This window comes from Uranotaenia lowii, chromosome 3 (genome assembly GCF_029784155.1).
Source record: "Uranotaenia lowii strain MFRU-FL chromosome 3, ASM2978415v1, whole genome shotgun sequence".
NCBI lineage: Eukaryota > Metazoa > Arthropoda > Insecta > Diptera > Culicidae > Uranotaenia > Uranotaenia lowii.
The window spans coordinates 346,036,953-346,058,194 of NC_073693.1; the positions used below are offsets into that span (position 1 = coordinate 346,036,953).

At 38.7% G+C, this 21,242-nt stretch overlaps 1 protein-coding gene across 1 annotated transcript; it reads left to right on the forward strand.

The window, feature by feature from the left end:
* The first annotated feature begins 13,222 nt into the window (after window positions 1-13,222).
* Window positions 13,223-18,718, forward strand: LOC129757061 (uncharacterized). The gene is made up of 7 exons (XM_055754165.1): window positions 13,223-13,308; window positions 13,389-13,567; window positions 15,567-15,830; window positions 15,893-16,591; window positions 16,901-17,327; window positions 17,385-17,906; window positions 18,165-18,718. The coding sequence occupies exons 6-7, from the start codon at window positions 17,484-17,486 to the stop codon at window positions 18,354-18,356; spliced, it is 615 nt and encodes a 204-aa protein (XP_055610140.1). The 5' UTR covers window positions 13,223-13,308; window positions 13,389-13,567; window positions 15,567-15,830; window positions 15,893-16,591; window positions 16,901-17,327; window positions 17,385-17,483; the 3' UTR covers window positions 18,357-18,718.
* The last annotated feature ends 2,524 nt before the right edge of the window (window positions 18,719-21,242 follow it).

Below are 21,242 nucleotides of genomic sequence, written 5' to 3' on the forward strand. Positions count from 1 at the left end.
TTGCTTGAAATCTGTATAGATATGTTCAGGCTGTCCTCTCAACTCGCTTTTTTTATTTCAAGCTGTCTTCTCAACTCGCTTGAAATTTCTTCCGATATGTTCAGGCAGTCCTCTCAACTAGCCTTTTCAATTTCAATCTGTTCTCTCACATTGCTTGCAATCTGTATCGATATGTTCAGTATGTTCTTTGAACTCGCCTTCCAATTCCAAGCTGTCCTCTCAATTCGCTTGAAAATTCTTTCGCTATGTTCAGGCTGTCTTCTCAACTCGCCTTTTCAATTTCAAGCTGTCTTCTAAACTCGCTTAAAATTTCTTTCGATATGTTCAGGCTGTCCTCTCAACTCGCCTTTTCAGTTTCAAGCTGTTCTCTCAACTCGCTTGAAATTGTGAACATGGTCAAGCTGTCCTTACGACTCGCTCAACATTTCATTTTTTTAACGAAAGTTGAATTACGCTGAATGTGTTTATTTCCATCAATTCCAATTTCGGCATGATTTCATAATTCGCTCATTTGCTTTTTTTTATTAATTTAAGCAATTGACATTTCACATCATTTCCTCATTCTACAACATTTTTTTCGTACTGGGTAATTTTTTTTTTGTGATGGTCCCTTAGGCCCATTTGGGTCCTTCCTCCACCCCATACGCTTATTTAGAAGTGGGAGGGTCATTTTATCCTTAGGATGATTTTATATTACTTTGAATTTTCTTTTTCTGTACGACTTGTTTCGTTGTACTCCCGCGTATGTCCGTCCATCACCGTACAATTCTATATCTGAATCTTCGTCAGATCTCCATCACTTTCATCATATGATCCTTGTCAGGATTTGTCATATTTTCAAACAGTCTATTTGATGTATTGTATTGCCATTTTCTTGAAAGTGTTTATGTTCACACTATTTTTGATGCTTGTCGGTATTTTCAATCCGTTGTAGAAAATGGCACCCTGCAGTGAAATCAATTGGATTTATTCTTGATCAATGCGAAAAGACATACCCCTGTTAAACAGCTAATAACTTTTTTCCTAATAGGCTACGAAGTTCGGTCTTCGACAAAGTTGTTCAGCGGAAAATTTCCTTAAAGAATTTCTTAAATTGGCACAAAAACCTCCAGCTGGCTCGGTTCCACAGACGAAACAAAAGTGATGTTGATTTTTCAGTACAAAATATTCAATTTTCCCATACAAAACTAAAAGTTCAAATTTACTCATGTAAACGTTACTTAAAAATTTTGCAAAAAATCATGGATGAGTTTTGGACCAAGACGAAGCTTTTTGGACCCCAGGGTTTGAGGAATTCCAAAATGACCCCAAATCGATTCAGTCTAATATTACAATAATATAGGGTAGAAGCACTTGTTATTGAACAGGTACCAGATATTGAATGCTAGTAAAACGCTAACCAATTAAAACAATAATATACAGTAGAAAAATGAATTAAAAATCTTTGTGCCATTGATGAAGCAAGTTCTACCTCTGTTCAAATTTTTATCGAGAAATTCGAACTCTTAAAGCCACATTCTACGAAACTAGAATATTAATTCAAATTTTGGCTTGGTTTTTCGACTCGATGAAGAAAACAACCTTTTTTTGATTGGGCGAAAAATTGGATCAAAGACAAATTAAATTCTAAGATAATAATACGGGTGTTCTTAACTAAGTCTTTTTATTAGATTTTTGGAAGAATGGCAGCCTTTATTAACTCTAACTCGTTAATATTTATTGGCCACAAATACGTTGAGTCTCAAAGATGGTGTTCAATATATAGTATTCTTCCCCTTATCATTTTGAAGTTGAATGTGGTTGAACTATAAATATCGGTTACTGATTTACAAGATTTTCAGGATTAATTAGATTTGAATTAGATTTGAAGCAGGCATGGAATTTTTCATTCATGTCATGTAAATGCGAATACAAGTAATCTTTTTCATTGAAGGGTGTGTGACGACGGGTTTGTTTTTCCACACCTCTGACGTCCCAAAGCTGTTAATAGATCGTTTGCATATTTTGCTAAGCCTCCAAGCATCCGGTTTGGAACTCAAATGGCGTCATAGATTCAAAACAAATCATATCACACTCATCTACTGCCGAGAGCTTCTGGGCCGCCATTTACGCGAGATAAGCGTCATGCTTAGCATATTTCCTTAAATACTGCGCGTCTGCAAGTTTGTAGATAAAGTAGTGCCACGCTCTAAGTAGAAGCCGAACTGAGCAGCGGTCTCACTAAAATGGGGACAAGAACGAAGCGAGTTGTTTATTATTTTAAGGTAATTACAGCAAACCGCGACGCCTTCTTCTGGTTCGGGTTCTTGAAGGAAGCCAAAAGAGCATTCAAAGCCGGCCGGCAGCGGCGACTGGTATTTTTTCTGTTTTTTTTTGTTGCTTGCTACCCCAACGGGACGACACTTGCGTCAAACTGGGCGCGGCAAATTTCCCGCCCAGCGCAAATGTCAGCGTCGATGTCCAAATTTAAAGATTGACGAGCGTCATAACGGCCAATGTGCCGGGTAAGAGGAAAATGAAGCATTTCAAACAAACATCATCGCTCAGTCAGTTACTTATTGGCAGATGGAAAATATGACCAAAATAGGACATTTCAACGGGATATGAGCGGCAAACAAATTCTGAATGGTTTAATTTATTGCAATTTCAACGGCAAAATCTAACAATCGAATCCGCTTATCCGATTATGATCATTTATTCGATTTACAAGGAAAATGGTGTTGCATCTTGTAAAAAGTGCCTAGATTGTGTAATGAGCGTGTTCTTGAACTATATGGAGTAAAGACTGCCTCAAATTTGTATGGGAAATTACAAACTTGCGAAATGTTATGCCTTGCAGGCTAAAGCTGATCCTATGCCTAGTACAAAATGTCATGCCAAATTTGAACCAGATCGGATCACGGGAAGGGGTCGCTCAACGAGCCTAAAGTTTTGTATGGGTTTTTGATTCGTTTGGAAGGAACATAAAAATCCAGTTTTTCATCAATAACTTTGGTCCCTTTCGGCCGATTTCTTTTGAATACGGTTTTTCTTAAAGCCTAAATTATGAAAAACATTTCATCCGAAGACTGCATTTCGATTATAATCAAAATAAAAAGTTATTAAGCTTCAAAAATGGGTCTTTTTGTAAGGGTGATATTCATCACTGTTAATGCTGCGTCAAAATGACGCAGTGCCTCATTAAAAGTGATGAATATCACCCTAAAAAAAGATAGCCCATTTTTAAAGCTTAAAAACTTTTTAATTTTAACTTGAATTGAAATGTAGTCTTGGGATGAAATGTTTGACATAATTTAAGATTTAAGAAAAACCGTATTCAAAAGAAATCGGCCGAAAGGGACCAAAGTTATTGATGAAAAACTGCATTTTCATGTTCCTCCCGAATAAAATGTCTCAAAAACCCATACAAACTTCCGATCCGATCTGGCTCAAATTTGTCATGACATCTTGTACTACGCCTTAGATCAATTTTAGCCTGCAGCGAATTACTTTTTCAAAAGTGGGATCATTTAGGGCACTCTAATATGGAGTTTTCTAAAAAATTATCTGACTAAAACTTTACCTTAAATGTTTGCAACGTTTTACCTTTTTTCTCAACTCATCCCGCTTTGCAGTCTCGGGCAAGGTGGTAGTCAGAGGATTTTTCAGTTATCTCCATGTATGTGTTGAAACTTTTTATGCATCACATCAGAAGAAATGTTTTAAGAAACCAAAGAAGTTTTTCCGAGCCTATTTTGGCGTTTTACATACAAAACTCTTAGTATTGGCCGTAGAAAGTACAACTACTTTGTTTGACATTGTAACAAAGAAAAATAAATTGTTTTTTTTTACTTTAATTTAATTTTTATTCAGGGATTTTTGTGTGGTTACATATTCAATTTTTAGTGATACAGAATCTTCTTTTCAGCTTTAGTGGAAATGTGGTTTGAATTAGTGTGTGTTCGAATGTGTTACATTGTTGTACAAATCTATTTTTAGTGTCTTCATGTAGACGAGAAATCCTGGTGTAGCGGGAGCGATTCAAGATCATTCTTAGGGTCCTATTTTGCGCCACTTGGAGTTTGTTCCTGTGAGTTGGGGCACTGGATTCCCATACCGCAGATGCGTAGTATATCGCTGGTGTGAAGATTTGTTTATAGATCGCCAGTTTTTTGGTAAGTGAGAGCTTTGATCTTCGACATATGAGGGGATACAGGCACCGAACCAGATTTGAGCATTTGATTAAGAACCTTTCGATATGCGAGCGGAATAACATCTTTGCATCGAACAGTACTCCCAGGTATGTCACTTCGCTGGACCAGTCGACCCTTGTGCCATTCATAACCACTGTACATGTAGGTGGAGGTCTAAGTTTCGGAGATTGTCGGTGTAGAAACATTATTGTTTTTGTTTTGGCTGCGTTTATTTTAATTTTACCCGTATTGGTGTATTCGTCGAACGCATTGAGGCACCTTTGGAATTTGTTCGTGATCTCATGAGGAATTCTATCCTTGACGGTTATTGCTGTATCATCAGCAAAAAGGAAAAATACTCCGTCATCGCCCAGCGGAGGGATGTCGGAAGTGTAGACGTTGTATAGGATCGGGCCCAGTAAACTACCTTGTGGAACTCCTGCTGGGATGGTGAACGTGTCCGAGCAGCAACCGTTCAAGGAGACTCTGAACGACCTGTAGGTAATTTTGGATGATCTTGATGAGGTGAAGTGGAAAGTTGAAATTACTAAGCTTTTATATAGTCCATCATGCCAGACATTGTCGAATGCCTTTTCGATGTCGAATAAAGCCATCCCCGTCGACTTGGAAACAGCTTTGTTACTTTTGATGTTACTCATCACCCGAATCAGTTGATGAGTGGTTGAATGGCCTTTCCTAAATCCAAACTGTTCGGAAAGCAGGATGTTATGGTCGTCAATAGAGATGTACCGAATAGTGGTATTCGGCGAACGGCCGAATACCGAATATTGACCTTTTCAATTATTCGGCCAAACGAATATTCGGGCGAATATTCGGTCGAATATTCTGTTGAGTTGTCAGTAGAAATACTTCTATTTCTACTTCTATTTCTAATAGAAATCTTCTTTTTCTGCCATCTTAATGCCCCTCATGTTTTTAAGTCGTTTATTTGCAACCAGATGTATCAGATCTTTTTTAAGTACACTCAGAGGAAATCTTATTATAAATTTCATAAGATACATCTTAGGGCATCCGCAGCAATCGCGAGTATAGTGAAAATGCTCACGCGTTTAATCACTTTCATACCGCACCGGGGGTTAGTATGAGGGTGAGAAAAATAGGGCCCTTGTCGTCGGGACCACCAAAATCACCAAATTTGCTCACTAGAAAGGGGCGAGAGCAAACATGCACTGAAAAAAATCTTCCATTTAAGGCTAAGTTAAACAAACGACGTTCGGCGTGCAGAGTTTGTTGACATTTTATTGCCATAGGAATTTGGTAAATAATTGTTAGTTAATTAATTAATTAACTAATTGTGGTGGATCTTCTATTGATTCGGTCAAGTGTGTGGATAAAATTCTGCTCGTGGGGGGACCGGAAGTCTGTCGAAGATTGAATGGTAAGTGTGAAGAAACTGTTTTGTTTAGCATACAAATATTTTTTGTACCCTCCGTACAGCTCGAAAAACTACGCAGCAGATGAAAGTAAAACTTCACCATCCGGCCAAAAAATCCCTAACGCTGGCGGAAGAAAATATCATCACTCGCCAAATTCCTCAGCCACGATTGCCACCACAGACACCAGCCGTTACTGATAGTACCACCAGCGGCAACAGCATCACTAAATACCAAATGTGACATCCGCCGGAACCATAAAGACAAGAGGAAGACGAAGAAGAGGGAAAAGAAGATGATTATGCCATGCCAAGTGCATCTTCAGGTATCAGAATGGGGGTAGGCTTAATAGCGGCACGTTATCCAAACATACGGGAAAGTTGTGCCTTATGCCTATTATGACCGCGTACGGGAACGCTTCCGGAGAGAAAGTTTATCGAGAGGATGTTCAGTTGACAGAAGCAGCCGGAGTAGCAATAAACTGATCAAAAAAAATAAAAGGCTAGGGTAATAAGATGAGGAAAAAATGAATGCCGAAACACACATTTTTAGAAATATTAGGGGAAACTTCGTTGTTTGCAGTAAGACAGTATTATATTTAATATTGATGTAACGCGAAATTATAATTATTTTAGAAACAAGTTTTGTCATCAAATCTGTAGAATTAAAAACGACTTATAATTATATTATAATGCTTAGTTTTAAGATTTGTATTCAATTTTTAACATTCCGATGTAAGGAAAAAAGTTCCAAATTTGAGATTCAGTTTCCAAATTAAAATTTTAAAATGAATTTCCCTATTAGGATAAAAGAAGTTCGAATTCAGATTTAGACAAATAAGTCTTTCAAATTTCAAATTCCAGATGTAAGATGTTTCAGATATGAAACAATCTAAATTTGAAGTAACATGTTCTATTCAAAATGGAGATTCACGAAAAACTAAAACAATAAAATCTGCGAGTAGAACTAGTGTGAAGTGTAGAACTAGACGTTTTTTTTAGATTTCAAGAATACTAACCCAAAGCACTGATGAACCCAAAGTTAGGAAAATACTTCCGACACATAAAAACTTTTGAAGTAAAATGCCTTAATAAAACCAATTATAAATTAAAAAAAACCATTTTTTCTGATAAATTGAAAATAAGCATCAAAATTTGTTCACGTCTAAGGTTAACATCAAGAATAGCATCATGAACATGACACCATTGTAAACATGATAATTGTGGTGTTGGTTTGTGAATCAATGTGGGCCGGTTGCGAAGATTCACAATCGGGTACTTTATCTGACAGATGGCCGTATGAGCAACTTTCGGCACTTATCGGTCGTCAAGTCGCTGAACCTGAGGCCGCGAGTTTCCTTCAGCACTATGAGCAGGTTTGAAACGGGGCAATGATGCGACAAGGTCCTTCGTATCGCTGTCCCAGGGTGAACGGTTCCGACCGATCACTGGAGCCAAAGTCTTCGGGTCAGTGGCGGAAAACCTCCTGCTTGATGTTGGAACTCCACAGCAGCTGGCATATTTCGCGCAGGTTCCGCAGCCTTTTTGATGATTCCGGCTGCTGTTGCCCGGAAGTTCTTGCTGCACCCGTCACCGGACCCGGTTGCTGGTAGCTCGAAGCTGCTTGGCATTAACTGCTGCTGCTGTACGGACAGCAGAAAACCCGTCGAAAAAACGACAACAATCACAAATTTTAAATATTTAAATAATCAAAATTTAAGCAAAAAAACTCATGACTCCGAAAATTTACTCGGTCAGTATTATAATACATTATAATACAAGATAAAGATTTTCTGCAAAAGTTTTTTCAGTGCAAAGCTAAATTTAAAAATAATTATTAAATATTATGCTACCTCCCGGTGCGCGAAAGAGTGAGTATACCAAAACCGGTCCGCTGAAATGAGCAAAACCGGGCCGCGTATACTCCCGTATTGGTGCGTTTGCTCTTATGAACCACTTTTTTGCGTCCAAACTAATTTTTCATAAGAGCCCTGTCAGGAAGGTTTGCTCAATCGGGCCGATTGCAAAACAGAGATGCCAGCGCTCGAATTCTAGCGGTTAGAATCCGTTCCGATTTCGGCTCGATTTTCATCTGCCTGCTCGATTGCTCGAAAACAGACGATATTTTTTGCAGTGCTGCGATGAACAAAACGAAACACGAGCAGTTTTCACATTCGAGTTTTAGCGTGTATGCGCATCAGGTGTCTTTTTTCTCACGCGTGAAAAATTTGAATTTTTCAAATCGTTTTGGACATCCGGTGCCATTTTTTTCGGAAGTATCGCGAACAAAATTGGTGACGTTAAAGTGCTACAGTTATTTTCCAATATTTGGTGTCGGTGAAAATTGAATTTGGGAGTGTGAACCAAAAAAGAAAAGCGAAAGGACGCCAGTGAAAAAGTGAGGTTATCGCAAACGATGGAGGGTGGGCAGGATCCCCCCGATCCGCCTGGAGCAAGCCGGAACCATGAAGAAAGTGGAAATAAGAAACCGACCGGAAAAGTTTTCGAAGAAATTTTGTATGCCGCTACCGACGCCGCACCCTATCGAGTCTATTTTGAATCTGAAAAAGCGACCGATAAAATTAACAAGTTCGCCCTGGGAAACACCATCAAAAAAATGGACGCTTTCAAAAATTTCATTATCGATATGAAATACGTTAGCCAGAAAAAAATCATCGTTTTCCTGAGTAGCTACGTGAAGGCCAACAAGCTTGTGGAGCAGATCAACATAGCCGGATCGGGATACAAAGCGTATATCCCCAGACACCTGGTCTGTATAACAGGTGTTATTGCAGGAATACCAACCGATATCGACGTTGAGGAAGTCAAGGGTGATATTGAGAGTGATGTACCAATTGTGAATATCGCCAGAATGTTCAGAGGCAAAGAGAAGGAACCGATAAATCGCCTGCGCATCACTTTTAGATCCCAGCAGCTTCCTGAGTCTGTAAAGCTTTTCTGCTGCTCGACCAAAATCAGACCTTTCACCCCATCGATCCTGTTGTGTGCTCAGTGTCTTAGATTTGGACACAAAGCGCAGAACTGCAAAGGAATTCAACGTTGTGGAAACTGTTCGGAACGCCACGAGGAGCCTGAACAGTTCATAAATTGTCAGAAACAGCAGAAGTGTGCCCATTGCCGGAGCAACGATCACACCTCCCTCGACAACCAATGCCCCGAAAGGAAGAGACAACAAGACATTAAAACTCTCATGTCGAAGCGGAACTGGACGTACACCGAAGCCAAAGAACAGGTATCAGCTAACAGTCGTAATTTTTATGCCCCACTTCTGAACGCGGAAGAGTTTCCAACACCAATGGAGAGTTTCGCCGATATGGCCCGAGGGAGCTTCAGATTGAAGGATCCCATGAGAGAAGCGTGGAATAGAACTAATGAAGAACGTAACGAGATTCAGGCAGCCGTAAAAATGTTCAAGGACCAACCAAAACAAACTAACAAAAACGTAAAAAGAGCTAGATTGGAAGACGCCCGTGCAAGATCCACCTTTGAGGAACGGGATAAAATCATAGCACCAGCAGCAGGAACAAGTCGCAGCGGTACAGCGCTCAATAACCCACAAAAGGTACAGGAGGAGGAAAAATGGGAAAATGCGGTAAGAAAAATTAAATTAAGTTTGGACCGTAGTTATCAGGAAAGAATGATGAGTTTTTACTCAGAATTCATAAGCATATTAGGACCCCAAGAAGAGGTAAAAACGTTATTTAAAGATTGTACCCAAAAGCATTTCAACCTTGCAAATTCTGTTGTATTGAACAAAAAGTAACAAAAATTCCTCAGCTATTCGTCAAACCACTCCATACGGGATTTTACTTGGTTTTGTTAAAATGGCTACCACCACTACTGAATTTAAAATTCTTCAAGCAAACGTACAAAGTTTCCATAAAAACAGAGATGAAATTCAGAGAGTAATGTCTGGAGGTGGTTACGCAGCAGCCATACTATCAGAGATATGGACAAACGAAGATCTTGAGAAAACTAACAGATACAATTTCCCCAACTACCATTTTGTCCCACATTCCCGTAATGACAATTACGGTGGAGCAGGGATTTTGCTTCAAAACTCGTTTAGCTATTATAGACTACCAACACCCACAAATCTTTCCAATTGGACGCAAACCGTGATTATTCGCATAAATCAGCTGGATTTAACAATTTGTTCTGTTTATGTCAGTCCATCGATCACCATAAATGAATTCGAGACAGATGTTAATGCCATTATTGCCAACCTTGACCATAACACAAAAGTCATTCTTGGTGGGGACTTTAATGCTCATCACACAGATTGGGGAGATGAAATCTGCGATGCGAGAGGAGAGAAGCTAGTGGAGGTTATTAATCACACTAATTTAATAGTAATAAACAATGGTAGCAAAACATACGTTCCTTTGCAACTAAACCAACGCTCTTCCGCTATCGATGTATCTCTATGTTCTGCAAGCTTGGTTGACATGGTACAATGGGTGGTGCTAGACTATGGAATAGGAAGTCATCATATGTGCTTGGAAATTTCATGGAAAACGAATGCATACAAATACAATAAATTTTTCTACAACAAAGCACTTATTCGGAAAGAAGTGGCCAACCTGGAACACTACGATTTCGACAACTTCTCCGAACTTTCCTCTGAAATGAAAAGAATTCACAAGAAAAACAAAATGAAAAATTTAAAAACACCGAAGTTTTGGTGGTCAGAAACCGTCGACGAGGCCTGGAAAGAAAAAACTGCCGCGAGGAAAAAGTTTAATCAAACTTCTTCGATTGACAATCTTTTAAATTATAAACGGAAAGCTGCAATTTTCCAAAAAAAGAAAAGAGAGGAGATCTTTAAAAAATTCGAAGATTTTTCCAACGAAGTGAGCCCTTTCTCTAGCTCGAAGGAACTCTGGCAAAAAGTGGGTCGTTTGACTGGAAAACGGTTTTATAAAAAGGAAAATTGTTTATTGCAAGATGACGAAGCTATGGCCGAGGAGTTTCTAGACACGCATTTCGGAAAACATGATCCGCAACCGTTCGAGGAACCATTAACTTTATCTATCGGTGGTTTGCTAGACAAAGTTTTCTGGTATCGAACTTTGGCTTCGAAAAAGAAAACATCCGCTCCCGGTGAAGACAACCTTTCGTACGATTTACTGACCCAACTCAAACCCGCGGTTACCGAAAAGATAATTGAATTGATCAACGACATGTGGATGAGAGGAACTCTGGACGAAAGCTTGAAGATAATTAAGGTGATCGCCATACCAAAACCTGGTCGAGACCAGAGCACCGTAGCAGGTAAGCGTCCAATTTCCTTAGTACCCACAATAACCAAAATGGCCAACTCGGCAGTATTAGAGCGCCTCCAAGATTTTCTTGAAATTAATAAAATTCTGCCCGAAACTTCATTTGGGTTCCGCAAACACACATCGACCAATGCATGTGTATCTTTTGTTCTAAACTGGTTAAAACAAAACAAAAGATGCAAACTATTAACTGCTATGATATGTGTTGATTTGTCAAATGCCTTTAACGCGATAAACATCGATAAGCTAGAAGAAATTCTGCAGCAAATAGAAGTTCCCTACGAAGTGCTTCGTTGGATACTCTCCTTTCTGAGAAACAGAACTATAAATTTCCACATGAAACAAAAAACGCTTTCAAGAACAATTAACAATGGTTTACCGCAAGGGGACGTCCTATCGCCCACGCTTTTCAACGTCTACACCATAAATTTGCACAAAATCGAACATCCTGACGTAATGCTCGTCCAGTATGCGGATGATTTCGGGATTCTCGTTCGAGCGAAAACTCTACAAAACCTCAACGAAATCGGAGAGGCATATTTAAACAATTTTGCTGAAACTGCGAGGTCTTTGAATTTTAAAATTAACCCAGAAAAAACAAAAACGATTTTGTTTCAACACGGTGACAAACAGCTAAATATATCACTCAACGGCACCTTGCTTGAATCAGTTAGATCTCATAAATACCTGGGCATTATATTCGATCGATATCTCAATTTCGGTTTGCATGTAAAAGAGGTTCGATTCAAAGTGCAAGATCGACTTAATATGATTAAGGTTCTAAGTGGGGCAAAACACGGTGCACACCCGGAATCAATGATAAAAATCCATAAAGGACTCATTCGTAGCACAATGGATTACGGGAGCTCTGTGTACAATAACGCAAGCAAAAGTAACCGCAATATTCTCGCTGTCGTCAACAACCAATCCTTGAGAAAAGTCACGGGAACTACTAGAAGCACACCTAGGAATGTACTTGTCGCTCTCAGTGGTCAAGAGCCGGTAGATCTTAGGAACACATACATCGCTTCGAGAGAAATCTGTAGGCATATGTCAAGAAATAATCTAATCACGCGTCAACTAAGAACAATCGAATTACCAGACGATGTGAACAAATGGAATCAGTTCACCTACATGGAAAGAACTTATTGGATGAACAGAGAACTATTCGATAGCATTCAATCCATCGAGCGTTCTAGCAACGTGTTAAAAGTCGAAGTATTTCCATATTTAGAAGGGCTAACGGTATCGAAACAAAACTCAAATCCAATGAGGCTGAAGCAACTGGCACTCTTCGTTATGAACGGCAGATATCGAGGTCGTTGCCGTGTTTTTACAGATGCCTCTAAGGATGGGTCGGTTTGTGGTATAGGAGTTTTTGTAGAACAAACAAGAACCAGATTATCACAAAAGCTTGCTAAAGAAACCAGCATCACCTCTGCGGAACTAATAGCTATCCACAAAGCCACAGAAATGATCGACCAGCAGTGTCTCGAGGGAGCCGTGATCTACACGGACTCGCAAGCGTCGTGCCTGATGTTACTTAACGCACAAGAATCCAAGGAAGCCGAAAGTATTTTGCTGAAAATTCTCCAAAACTGTTCACGACATCGTATCACCATCCAATGGATACCAAGCCATGTCTCTATTGGTGGCAACGAAGTGGCAGATGCACTGGCAAAGCACAGTCTCCAGTCAGAACAGGTGATCGAAAACGGGTACATGCTTACGGATGGTTTCAACGCTCTGAAGAAAATACTGGCTGAAAACACAACAGATTGGTACACACGTTACTCTACTGAAAAAGGAAAAAATTTCCATACGATACAACCGGAATTTTCCACCGCACCATGGTTTGTGGGAAAGAACTTAAACGGAAAAGATGTAAGGCTACTAAATCGCTTGATGGCCGGCCACGACTTTTCCAAGCACTGGCTGGCGAAAATGAAAATATACGACGATGCAGACTGCGAACTTTGCAAAGTACCTGAAACTTCGAATCACATCATTTTCTGCTGCCCACGTTTCGCCACGACAAGGAGGAAGTACGATTTCAATACCAAGTACACGAATCTGCAGGAGCTATTCAAATCTAAAGATATAACCCATTACGAAGAAGTAGCTAAATTCACCAAAGAAATCAAAATTGATTTGTAATCAACATGAAACCGTAAACAGGGCATATAGTCTTAGTTACTGGCCCTTACCCCCGAACGGCTGAGCTGAAGGGCTGAAGCTGTTCAAGTAAAAAGAAGAAGAAGAAGAAGAGCAGTTTTCAATCGCAGCAATCCGGGCGCGTGTTTCGTTTTGGTGAGTGATTGTTGTGTTGTGAAATTTGTCGCAGTTCTGTTTCTGATGTTTCCGCTGTTTTTGTTCATAAACACTTTGAGCGCTGTAGTAAAAGAAACCATTGTCCGGCGATAATTTAATAATAAGCAAGGTATGTTTAGATTGATTGAATTCTAAATATGTAATCAAGTTTTATTTACATAATTTTCTAACCCATTATCGTCCCCACAGTAAACATCGGCTCATGCAAACAAAGCTTCCAAGGAAATGTCCCGTGTGTACAAGCTTTGGTGGAATGTCATCCCGGACATCGTTTCCGGATCCGGGTCCCGGACCCACTCAGAGGTGGTGGCTTCATTTGGAAGACTTTTAATTAGTTTTTGGCGTGATACTTTAAATTGGAAAGCAAGGTAAGTACCGATGTAAAAAAAATTGATCTTTTTCAAGATTAAAATTTTAATTCTTGTGGATCCAATCTAGATTCGAATTTGGAAAATGTTTGATTGATTGCATTTGAATACCCTCAGAACCGATCATTTTCATCGGTTAAATGGACCCAACTATTTTAATACCGATTTATTTGATGTTCTCGTATTTTAACTTTAAAAGGCCAATTACAATCAAAATTTTTATTTTATTGACACGGCACCTCTGCTGCCATTCCAGTCTCTCTCTATTTCTTTTTCACCCGAAATGGTATTACAAGATTGGCCGAAAAAAAAACGCCTTTACTGTAAATGAAACATTTTGAATAAAATTTGTAGAAACAATTCAATTCGAGCTGTTGCAAAATGATTTTTTTTTTCATCATTTCATGATGTCTTCATCTTTATCCTGTCGGTTTTTGAAAAACAGTTAAATACTGTTTGTAATGCTTTTTGAATAGGTGATACTTTGAGGCTGATTTCGATGGTGGCAAAAAATTCGACCTTGGGAGGAATACCGTTTTCTTACACCTCTGTCATTCATTTCCATTCGCTTAAAATATAAACATTCGGTTCAGCTGAGGATTTCTTCGAAAATTTAAATTAGTTTGCCAATATTGTAATACTAGACAATAGAAATGTGCGGCAGGAACGATCATCACATGAGCCATTTGTGTATTTGTTAAATATTTTTTGCTGGCCTTAGTTACAGTTTAGAGGTAAGACTATATTCTTAATTGAAATTAGTAATTTTCTTTGAAACACTGAGGTAAGTCAAGTTTCTCCAAAACTAATGATCAGTTAGTTGATTCAAAATAGAGTGGATTGAAATAATAACACGGTAAATTGGTAACAATTATCATGTCTGAAATGTTTTGAACTTAATTAAGCGGTTTTTAACACAAACCGAATCTTTCCAATAAGTTCCATGGTTGCAAGATTTTAGAGTAAGATGCACCGGGGAAAGTACGAAAAATTGTAAGTGCGTATTAGTCCGTTTTTTTCCAAAAAGAACAAATAATGATAGCAGGAAATTTTCTTCCCGAAAATGTTATTGAAGCATCAATAAACAATTTAAAGAAGAAAGTTAGTCTTAGAAGTGGCATTGTTTGTACTTGCCCGGTGTACAATGCTTTGAAATCTTGCCTTTATGAGACTGTTTGGACGATGCGGGTTTTTAAAGCGCTTGATTAATTTGAAAACATTTCCAACAAAACAACTTACTTTGATTTTATTTGAATTCAATCAATTTTTAATCAAAAATTAATATGGTTTTCTTCAATTTATTCACACTTGCCTTTTTAAATTGTACGGTTGTGGTGAAGTTACTTTGGGCCACAATATTATTATATGCTTTATGTATTTTTGTCTCATAATATTTTAATAATCTGTGCAATATTGCAATGCCCGATTAAATTACATATATGTATGGTCTAAATTAAAGAAAAAGCTTTACTTAGTTTTCGATATTTTTATCAGATAAAACTTAATAACCTTGCCTCTATCAATTTACTAGTTCAAGGAATAATTATCCTATGAATTATATGAACTCCTTATCTTGAACGTTTGAAAGGTCGGTAGAAAAGTTGTCTTAGACCTTTTTGTTACTCATATAATTTTCCTTACACCCAACATATTAATAACCGGGTACTTAAAACTCCCCATTGTATCATCCACTTTACTAGAAATACCTTATTTTAACCCCACAAAATGCACTAAAATACAAGTTGAAATAAGAATGACTTGAAATCAACCTTTCATTAGCAATAATTACGAATGCTTTGACTGAAAAACAACTCTGACAAAAAAAATATGGATATCTTGATTTTTTTTTTCGTTTTGCGACACACAAATTTCGAAAAACACCGAGAATATTTCTCAGCTTTATTCTAAAACGGTTGCTTCCTGATTGCGATATGAGCTAATAGATTTATCCGTTGCTAACGTTGCTCTGCCAACTCTTTTTGTGTTCCTTTTTTTGCAGCAATTTCATGGGACAAGCGTGGCCCAGCGGAATTCTACATAGAACTTTCGTTCGAGGTGGCCGCCCTGACCTTGGCCATGCTGCTGTGGGCCAATGAGTTCCTTTTGTTGGTCAGCCTGGTGATCATCATGTAGTTGCGCTGTCTGATCAACGAGATCCAAAGCAAGTTCAAGAAGCACCGTAGCAGAATTCTGACAAGTGTGCCGTATGATGGGAGAAGATGGAAATCACCCGGAAGCTGCCCTGTTCGCATTTGTTTTATAAGTAAGTTGAGGCTATAATCTATTAGAGTTTAAAGATTTTTAAATTTTTTTTTTGTTTTTTAGCTCATGCCTTCAATCTTGGTTGGAACAGGACACCAGTTGTCCGACGTGTCGGCTCGGATTAAGCGTTAACAATGCCAATGTGGCCAATGTTTTGCAGAATGAAATGGACCAGGACGATCGGCAAACAATCACTTCATTCTTTAATGGCTCTTGTTACGTGGTTGCCAAATTTCTCGGTGGAGGTGACTCACATTAATTCTGTCCCAATTTCCACTCTCTACGCTCATTGCCGATCTGAGCATATCGAGTTCGAAGATCTGGTAGACGAAGACATCTCTCCAACGGCGACCACCGCAAGTTCCAGCGCTTTTTCATCTCCGAATGTGCCCGATGACCTCTTTGTCGATGCCATGGATAACAACTTCCATCCAGCATCCTCGTCAGCAGCATGCGCCATCATCATCATCGGCGGCTTCCACGCCCAGCTCCGACGGTTCCTCCGCGCCGCCGCATATGATTGTTACTGGTCATGGCTACCTAGCAGAAGTATTATCAACGATAGTCATATTAGTAACAGTAGTAGTACCAGCAGTAGCAGTAGTAATAGTAATCACTTACCAGCTTTTTCGGTAACTTCGATAATCTGCTGCGGGAGGACAGCATGGAACCGGCCGGGGAGCGGTTTTCCAAAAGCTGAGAAGAGCGGGAACGGATTCTGTAGAGGAGAAAATCGATGCTGTTGCACGTTATGAGGAGAAGGTTAGTAGGTTTTTCGCGTTTGAAAAGCGCTAATGAGCCAGTGTTATTTTAAAAGATCTTATTTGATGTTGAATTTTGTTTCAACGATGATTTAATCTTAATTTCAGAATTATGTTCCCAAAAGTTAAATTTAAATTTTATTTAATCTGAATTAGTAAATTTGGTCCCTTTGATGTCTAATGGGCACTCTGAATCTAAACTTCATCAGTGTCTAAACTCTTTATAATTATTTTAATTTGGAGAAATCTGCTTAAATTTGAATATATTGTTACTAAATTTATAACATTTGAGTTAAACTTATAATTATAGATTATTCCGGAGAGCGAAAAAAGTTGCTATAATCCTGAGCGAGATGGATTCAGCTTTGCAAAAGTTTGCGGAAAAGGGTCGCAAGTCGTGCCCCCAGAAGCAGTCGGCAGAAGAACTTTTGCGACACGAGGTGGCCGCCCTGGTCGTTGACTTTGGTCATCATCTGCACATGCTGCTGTGGGCCAATGTGTTCCTTTCGTTGGCCAGCCTTGTGATCATCATGCAGTTGCGCTGTCTGATCAACGAGATCCAAAGGAAGTTCAAGCACCGAAACTAACTGTGGGTGCTAAATCACATGGAAAAGAGCTGTCCCCTAGCGACAGCCAAAGATCTGAAGCAGAATTCTGACAACTGTGCCATATGCTGGGAGAAGATGGAAACCGCCCGGAAGCTGCCTTGTTCGCATTTGTGTCAAAAGTAAGTTGGGGTAAGTATAATCTATTTAAGTTTAAATATTTTAAATGATTTTTTTTTTGTTTTTTAGCTCATGCCTTCAATCTTGGTTGAAACGTGACACTATAGTTTTCTAACGTGTCGGCTCGGATTTAGCGTTAACAATTCCAATGTGGCCAATATTTTGCGAATGAAATCCGCAATTTCCTGCCGGGTCCTCGGGAAACGGCTGCTGAAAACCATACCTACCAGGTCAGGGACATGGCCCGGCACCCAGGAGATGTTCCCCCGATGGATTACAACTTCCAGCCAGCATCCTCGTCAGCAGCATTCGCCATCATCATCATCATCTTCATCGGCGGCTTCTACGCCCAACTCCGACAGTTCCTCCGCGCCGCCGGCTATGATTGTCACCGGTCATGGCTACAGCCCTAGCAGTTGTAATAGTAGTGGCTACGAAGTCGAACGAAATACCAGCATTTTCGGTAACATCGACAATCTGCTGCGAGAGAACAGCATGGAACCGGCCGGGGAGCGGTTTTCCAAGAGCTCCGAAGAGCGGGAACGGACTCCAGCGGAGGAAATCGATGCTGCTGCACGTCATGACAAGGAGGTGAGTAGGTTTTTAAAAGATCTTATTTGATCTTGAAATTTGTTTCAACGATGATTTAATCTTAATTTAAGAATTCTCTTCCCGAAAGTTTAATTTAAATTTGATTCAATCTGAATTAGTCAATTTTATCCCATATGAATCCTAATTTGAACTCTGTATAAACCCTGTATAATTATTTAAATTTGGAACAGAAATCTGTTTAAATTTTAATATCTTGTTACTAAATTTATAACATTTGAGTTGAACTTATAATTATAGCTTACTTCCGGAGAGCAAAAAAGTTGCGAGATGGATAAAGCTTTGCAAAAGTTTGCGGAAAAGGGTCGTAACTCGTGCCCCCAGAAGCAGTTAGCAGAGGAATTTTTGCGACACTACCGCGACTTGCATTGTGCATCGCTGCTCTCCAAGAACGAGAAACGAATTATCCGGAAGGCCCGGTATGTCATCTAAGTGCTTGCTTTTGATATTCCTATCCTACAATTGTGGAGTCCAAAAAGTGAAGAAATCTGGCTGGAGCACACCAACGATGTGACCAAGCAGTTGGTTGGATTTTGTAAGCAGGGTTCGTTTCGGTGTTGCCAGGCAAGCAGCATCTAGCTTTCGCGTGTGGAAAACATTCGATTATTGCTCAAATTCAAAGTTTAACGCGATGGCAAAATTTAAAACACAGCGAAGATTTGATCTATCAGGTAATCGTAAGCTTTTAATACAAAAATTAATAGTAATTGAACTTTATTTTTTTCTTTTATCAAGTTCGCCAATTTTGTTCCGACACAAATTGGAAGAAACAAAAATATTGAGCTCTGTTCAGCAACGGCGGAGATTAGGTAGTTAGTTGGTTTAGTTTTATAGAATTAAAAATAGAGAAAAAGTGTTAGAAATATTGTGATGTTAGGTAAAGGTTATGGTACTCGCCTCCCCAATGCTCTATTCAGTAAGTGTGTATTTGCGGTTTATGAAATTCGTTGGCTTATTCTTAAATCAAGCATTTTACAAAAACTAGAGGCTCATTGGATGGAAATGCTGTTGTTGAAGAATATGATATTTCATTTGCTAAGACGCTTTTTGCTTTTTCTATTTTATCATTCACTTTTGGCAGATCTTTACATTTTTCGGTAAGTTTTCAAATTCATCTATGGAAATAGATAATAGAACTTTTGATGATTTTGAAGAACAACAATGAGTAGGAAGTCCAGATAAGGTACACCGGGGCAAGTGCAAACTCGGGGCAAGTGCAAACGATCAACTTTCCTCTGTTACAAAAAAATTAAAAAATATTTCTTCTTCTAGAAGTTGTTGTTGTTGTCCAAACCAACAATCTGACATAGATAAACTGAACTTTCTTTCAATTATTCACTTAAAACACGGCACTGTTTGATTACACACGAATTCAAGTACGTACTAGACATGAAAAGTGTGTTTTTGTTTTGCTTTTTTTGGCTACAAAAAAGGGCATTCAAATCCGATTTTTCTTCGAAAGGTGAGTGTTTGGGACTGATATTCAGATGAAAGCAGAAAATTTATGATAAATTTTCAGCAGACCCTAAAAATTGTGAAAATAATATTCACTCCTGTCAACCCACACTGCGGGGCAAGTGCAAACGACACTACCGGGGTAAGTGCAAACGCACCTTTAAGCCATGTAACATCAGACATTAAAAAAAATCATCTCAAAAATGGTTCAGCATTATATTAGAGTGGTCAGAAAGGGTATCCAAAGTGTTGTATCTGAAGCGGATATTCAAAATTCCGTAATGCCTTGGCAAATGAAGGTCTTTTGCTTCAAATAACAGTCAGCAAAACTGAAGTTCCAAAAAGTAATTAATATAGCAGAAAAACGGCAAATACATGAAAAAAAGTTGATAAAACATACCGGAACATTTATTAAATTCGTTTAAGTAACGATACACTGACGCATCTTTGAATAAGTTTGGAAAAAGCATTGCGTTTGCACTTGCCCCCATAAACGGGGCAAGTGCAAACTTAGAATTTTTTTCACAAAAGTGCCGTTATTTTTTACCAACATTTTTTAATTTTTCACTTTCTACGGGAATTTGTTGAGAACCATTTTAATGATGCAACGAACGATAATTGATAATTTTTGAAGATTTACATATTTTTCTAGGACGTGTGAAAGTTGAACTATGGTGAAAACCGTTTGCACTTGCCCCGGTGTACCTTAACTGACTTCGAGCATTTAAAAATAGGCACACGGTATTAATAGAACCCTTAAGTAGACTTAGTATAGTTTGTCAGAGAGGCTGACCATAATAAGTTATGAGGTTTAAGAAGAACAGCATTGTGCATTTCCTGTTCTGTTTATAAGTAGACGATATCAATCATGTTATTTAAGCTAGATTTATTATAAGTTTGAGCTACACACCAAAAATTTTGTAAATTTAAACGTGATAGAAACGCTTGAAGACATAAAAGAGTTTTGATCTAAACATGAAGATGCCTAATTTTACATCAATTCGAATTTAAAAACACATTCGTAAAACATCACGAGCCATAAAGTTTATAAAACATATTTTTGTAATGACCTAATCAACCATGCATATAATTTTCCATCACATTGGATCTAAAAGACTCATTCTATGGTAGAAGAAACATAAAATTATGTTTTTGAATATACAATATTGAAAGAGCGAAGACGTAAGGGTTAAAATGCTGTTACAGCTGATACAGTTTACGCGCTTGGAATTTCGAGGTATTTGAAAAAATGTGTTCTTGTGAATTTTGTTGGGTGATAATAGTGTTTACTGTTTATTTTAGTCAGAAACAATTTTCGAAAATATACAATCGCCACTCAAAGTACACTTTAAAATAAAGTAACGAAATATTTCAGTGCACCGAATTTTTAGAACAAAACAAAAACGAGCAGAATCAAAACAAAACAAATACCCGATTGTTTGGATTCAGCTCGGTTGTTTCTGGTTGTTTGCTTTGTCCTGGAGCGTTGACAGAGGGAGGAAGATCTGGATATAATTTCGTGGCTAAGTCTGTCAGTGTTTGGTTCCTTTCGATTGAAAGCAGTATAGTGTGATAAGTGTCAATTGAATTAGGGTCACAAAAATTCCGACGATGGAGCCTTCACCACCGACGAGTCGCACGGAAATACTTGGACATCTGTAGCCAAGCTCACACTTGGAATCATCCAGGAAGGACTGAGGAAACAAGCAAAGCTTTGCCCTGGCTAGGTTGGGTGGCTAAGTGCGAAACAGTGAATAACCAATAATATTCAGGACTCGACCCATGTTCGTGTGAATTTCTGTTGTTAGATTCGAACACTTGATAACCGAGAATCAGAACTAATGGTTTACCAGCGGAAAGTCA

Coding starts and splice junctions, on each gene's coding strand:
- LOC129757061 (XM_055754165.1), top strand. CDS start 17,484: ATGAAATCCGCAATTTCCTGCCGGGTCCTCGGGAAACGGCTGCTGAAA. Junction 17,907..18,164: donor CTGCACGTCATGACAAGGAG/GTGAGTAGGTTT, acceptor TTATAATTATAG/CTTACTTCCGGAGAGCAAAA.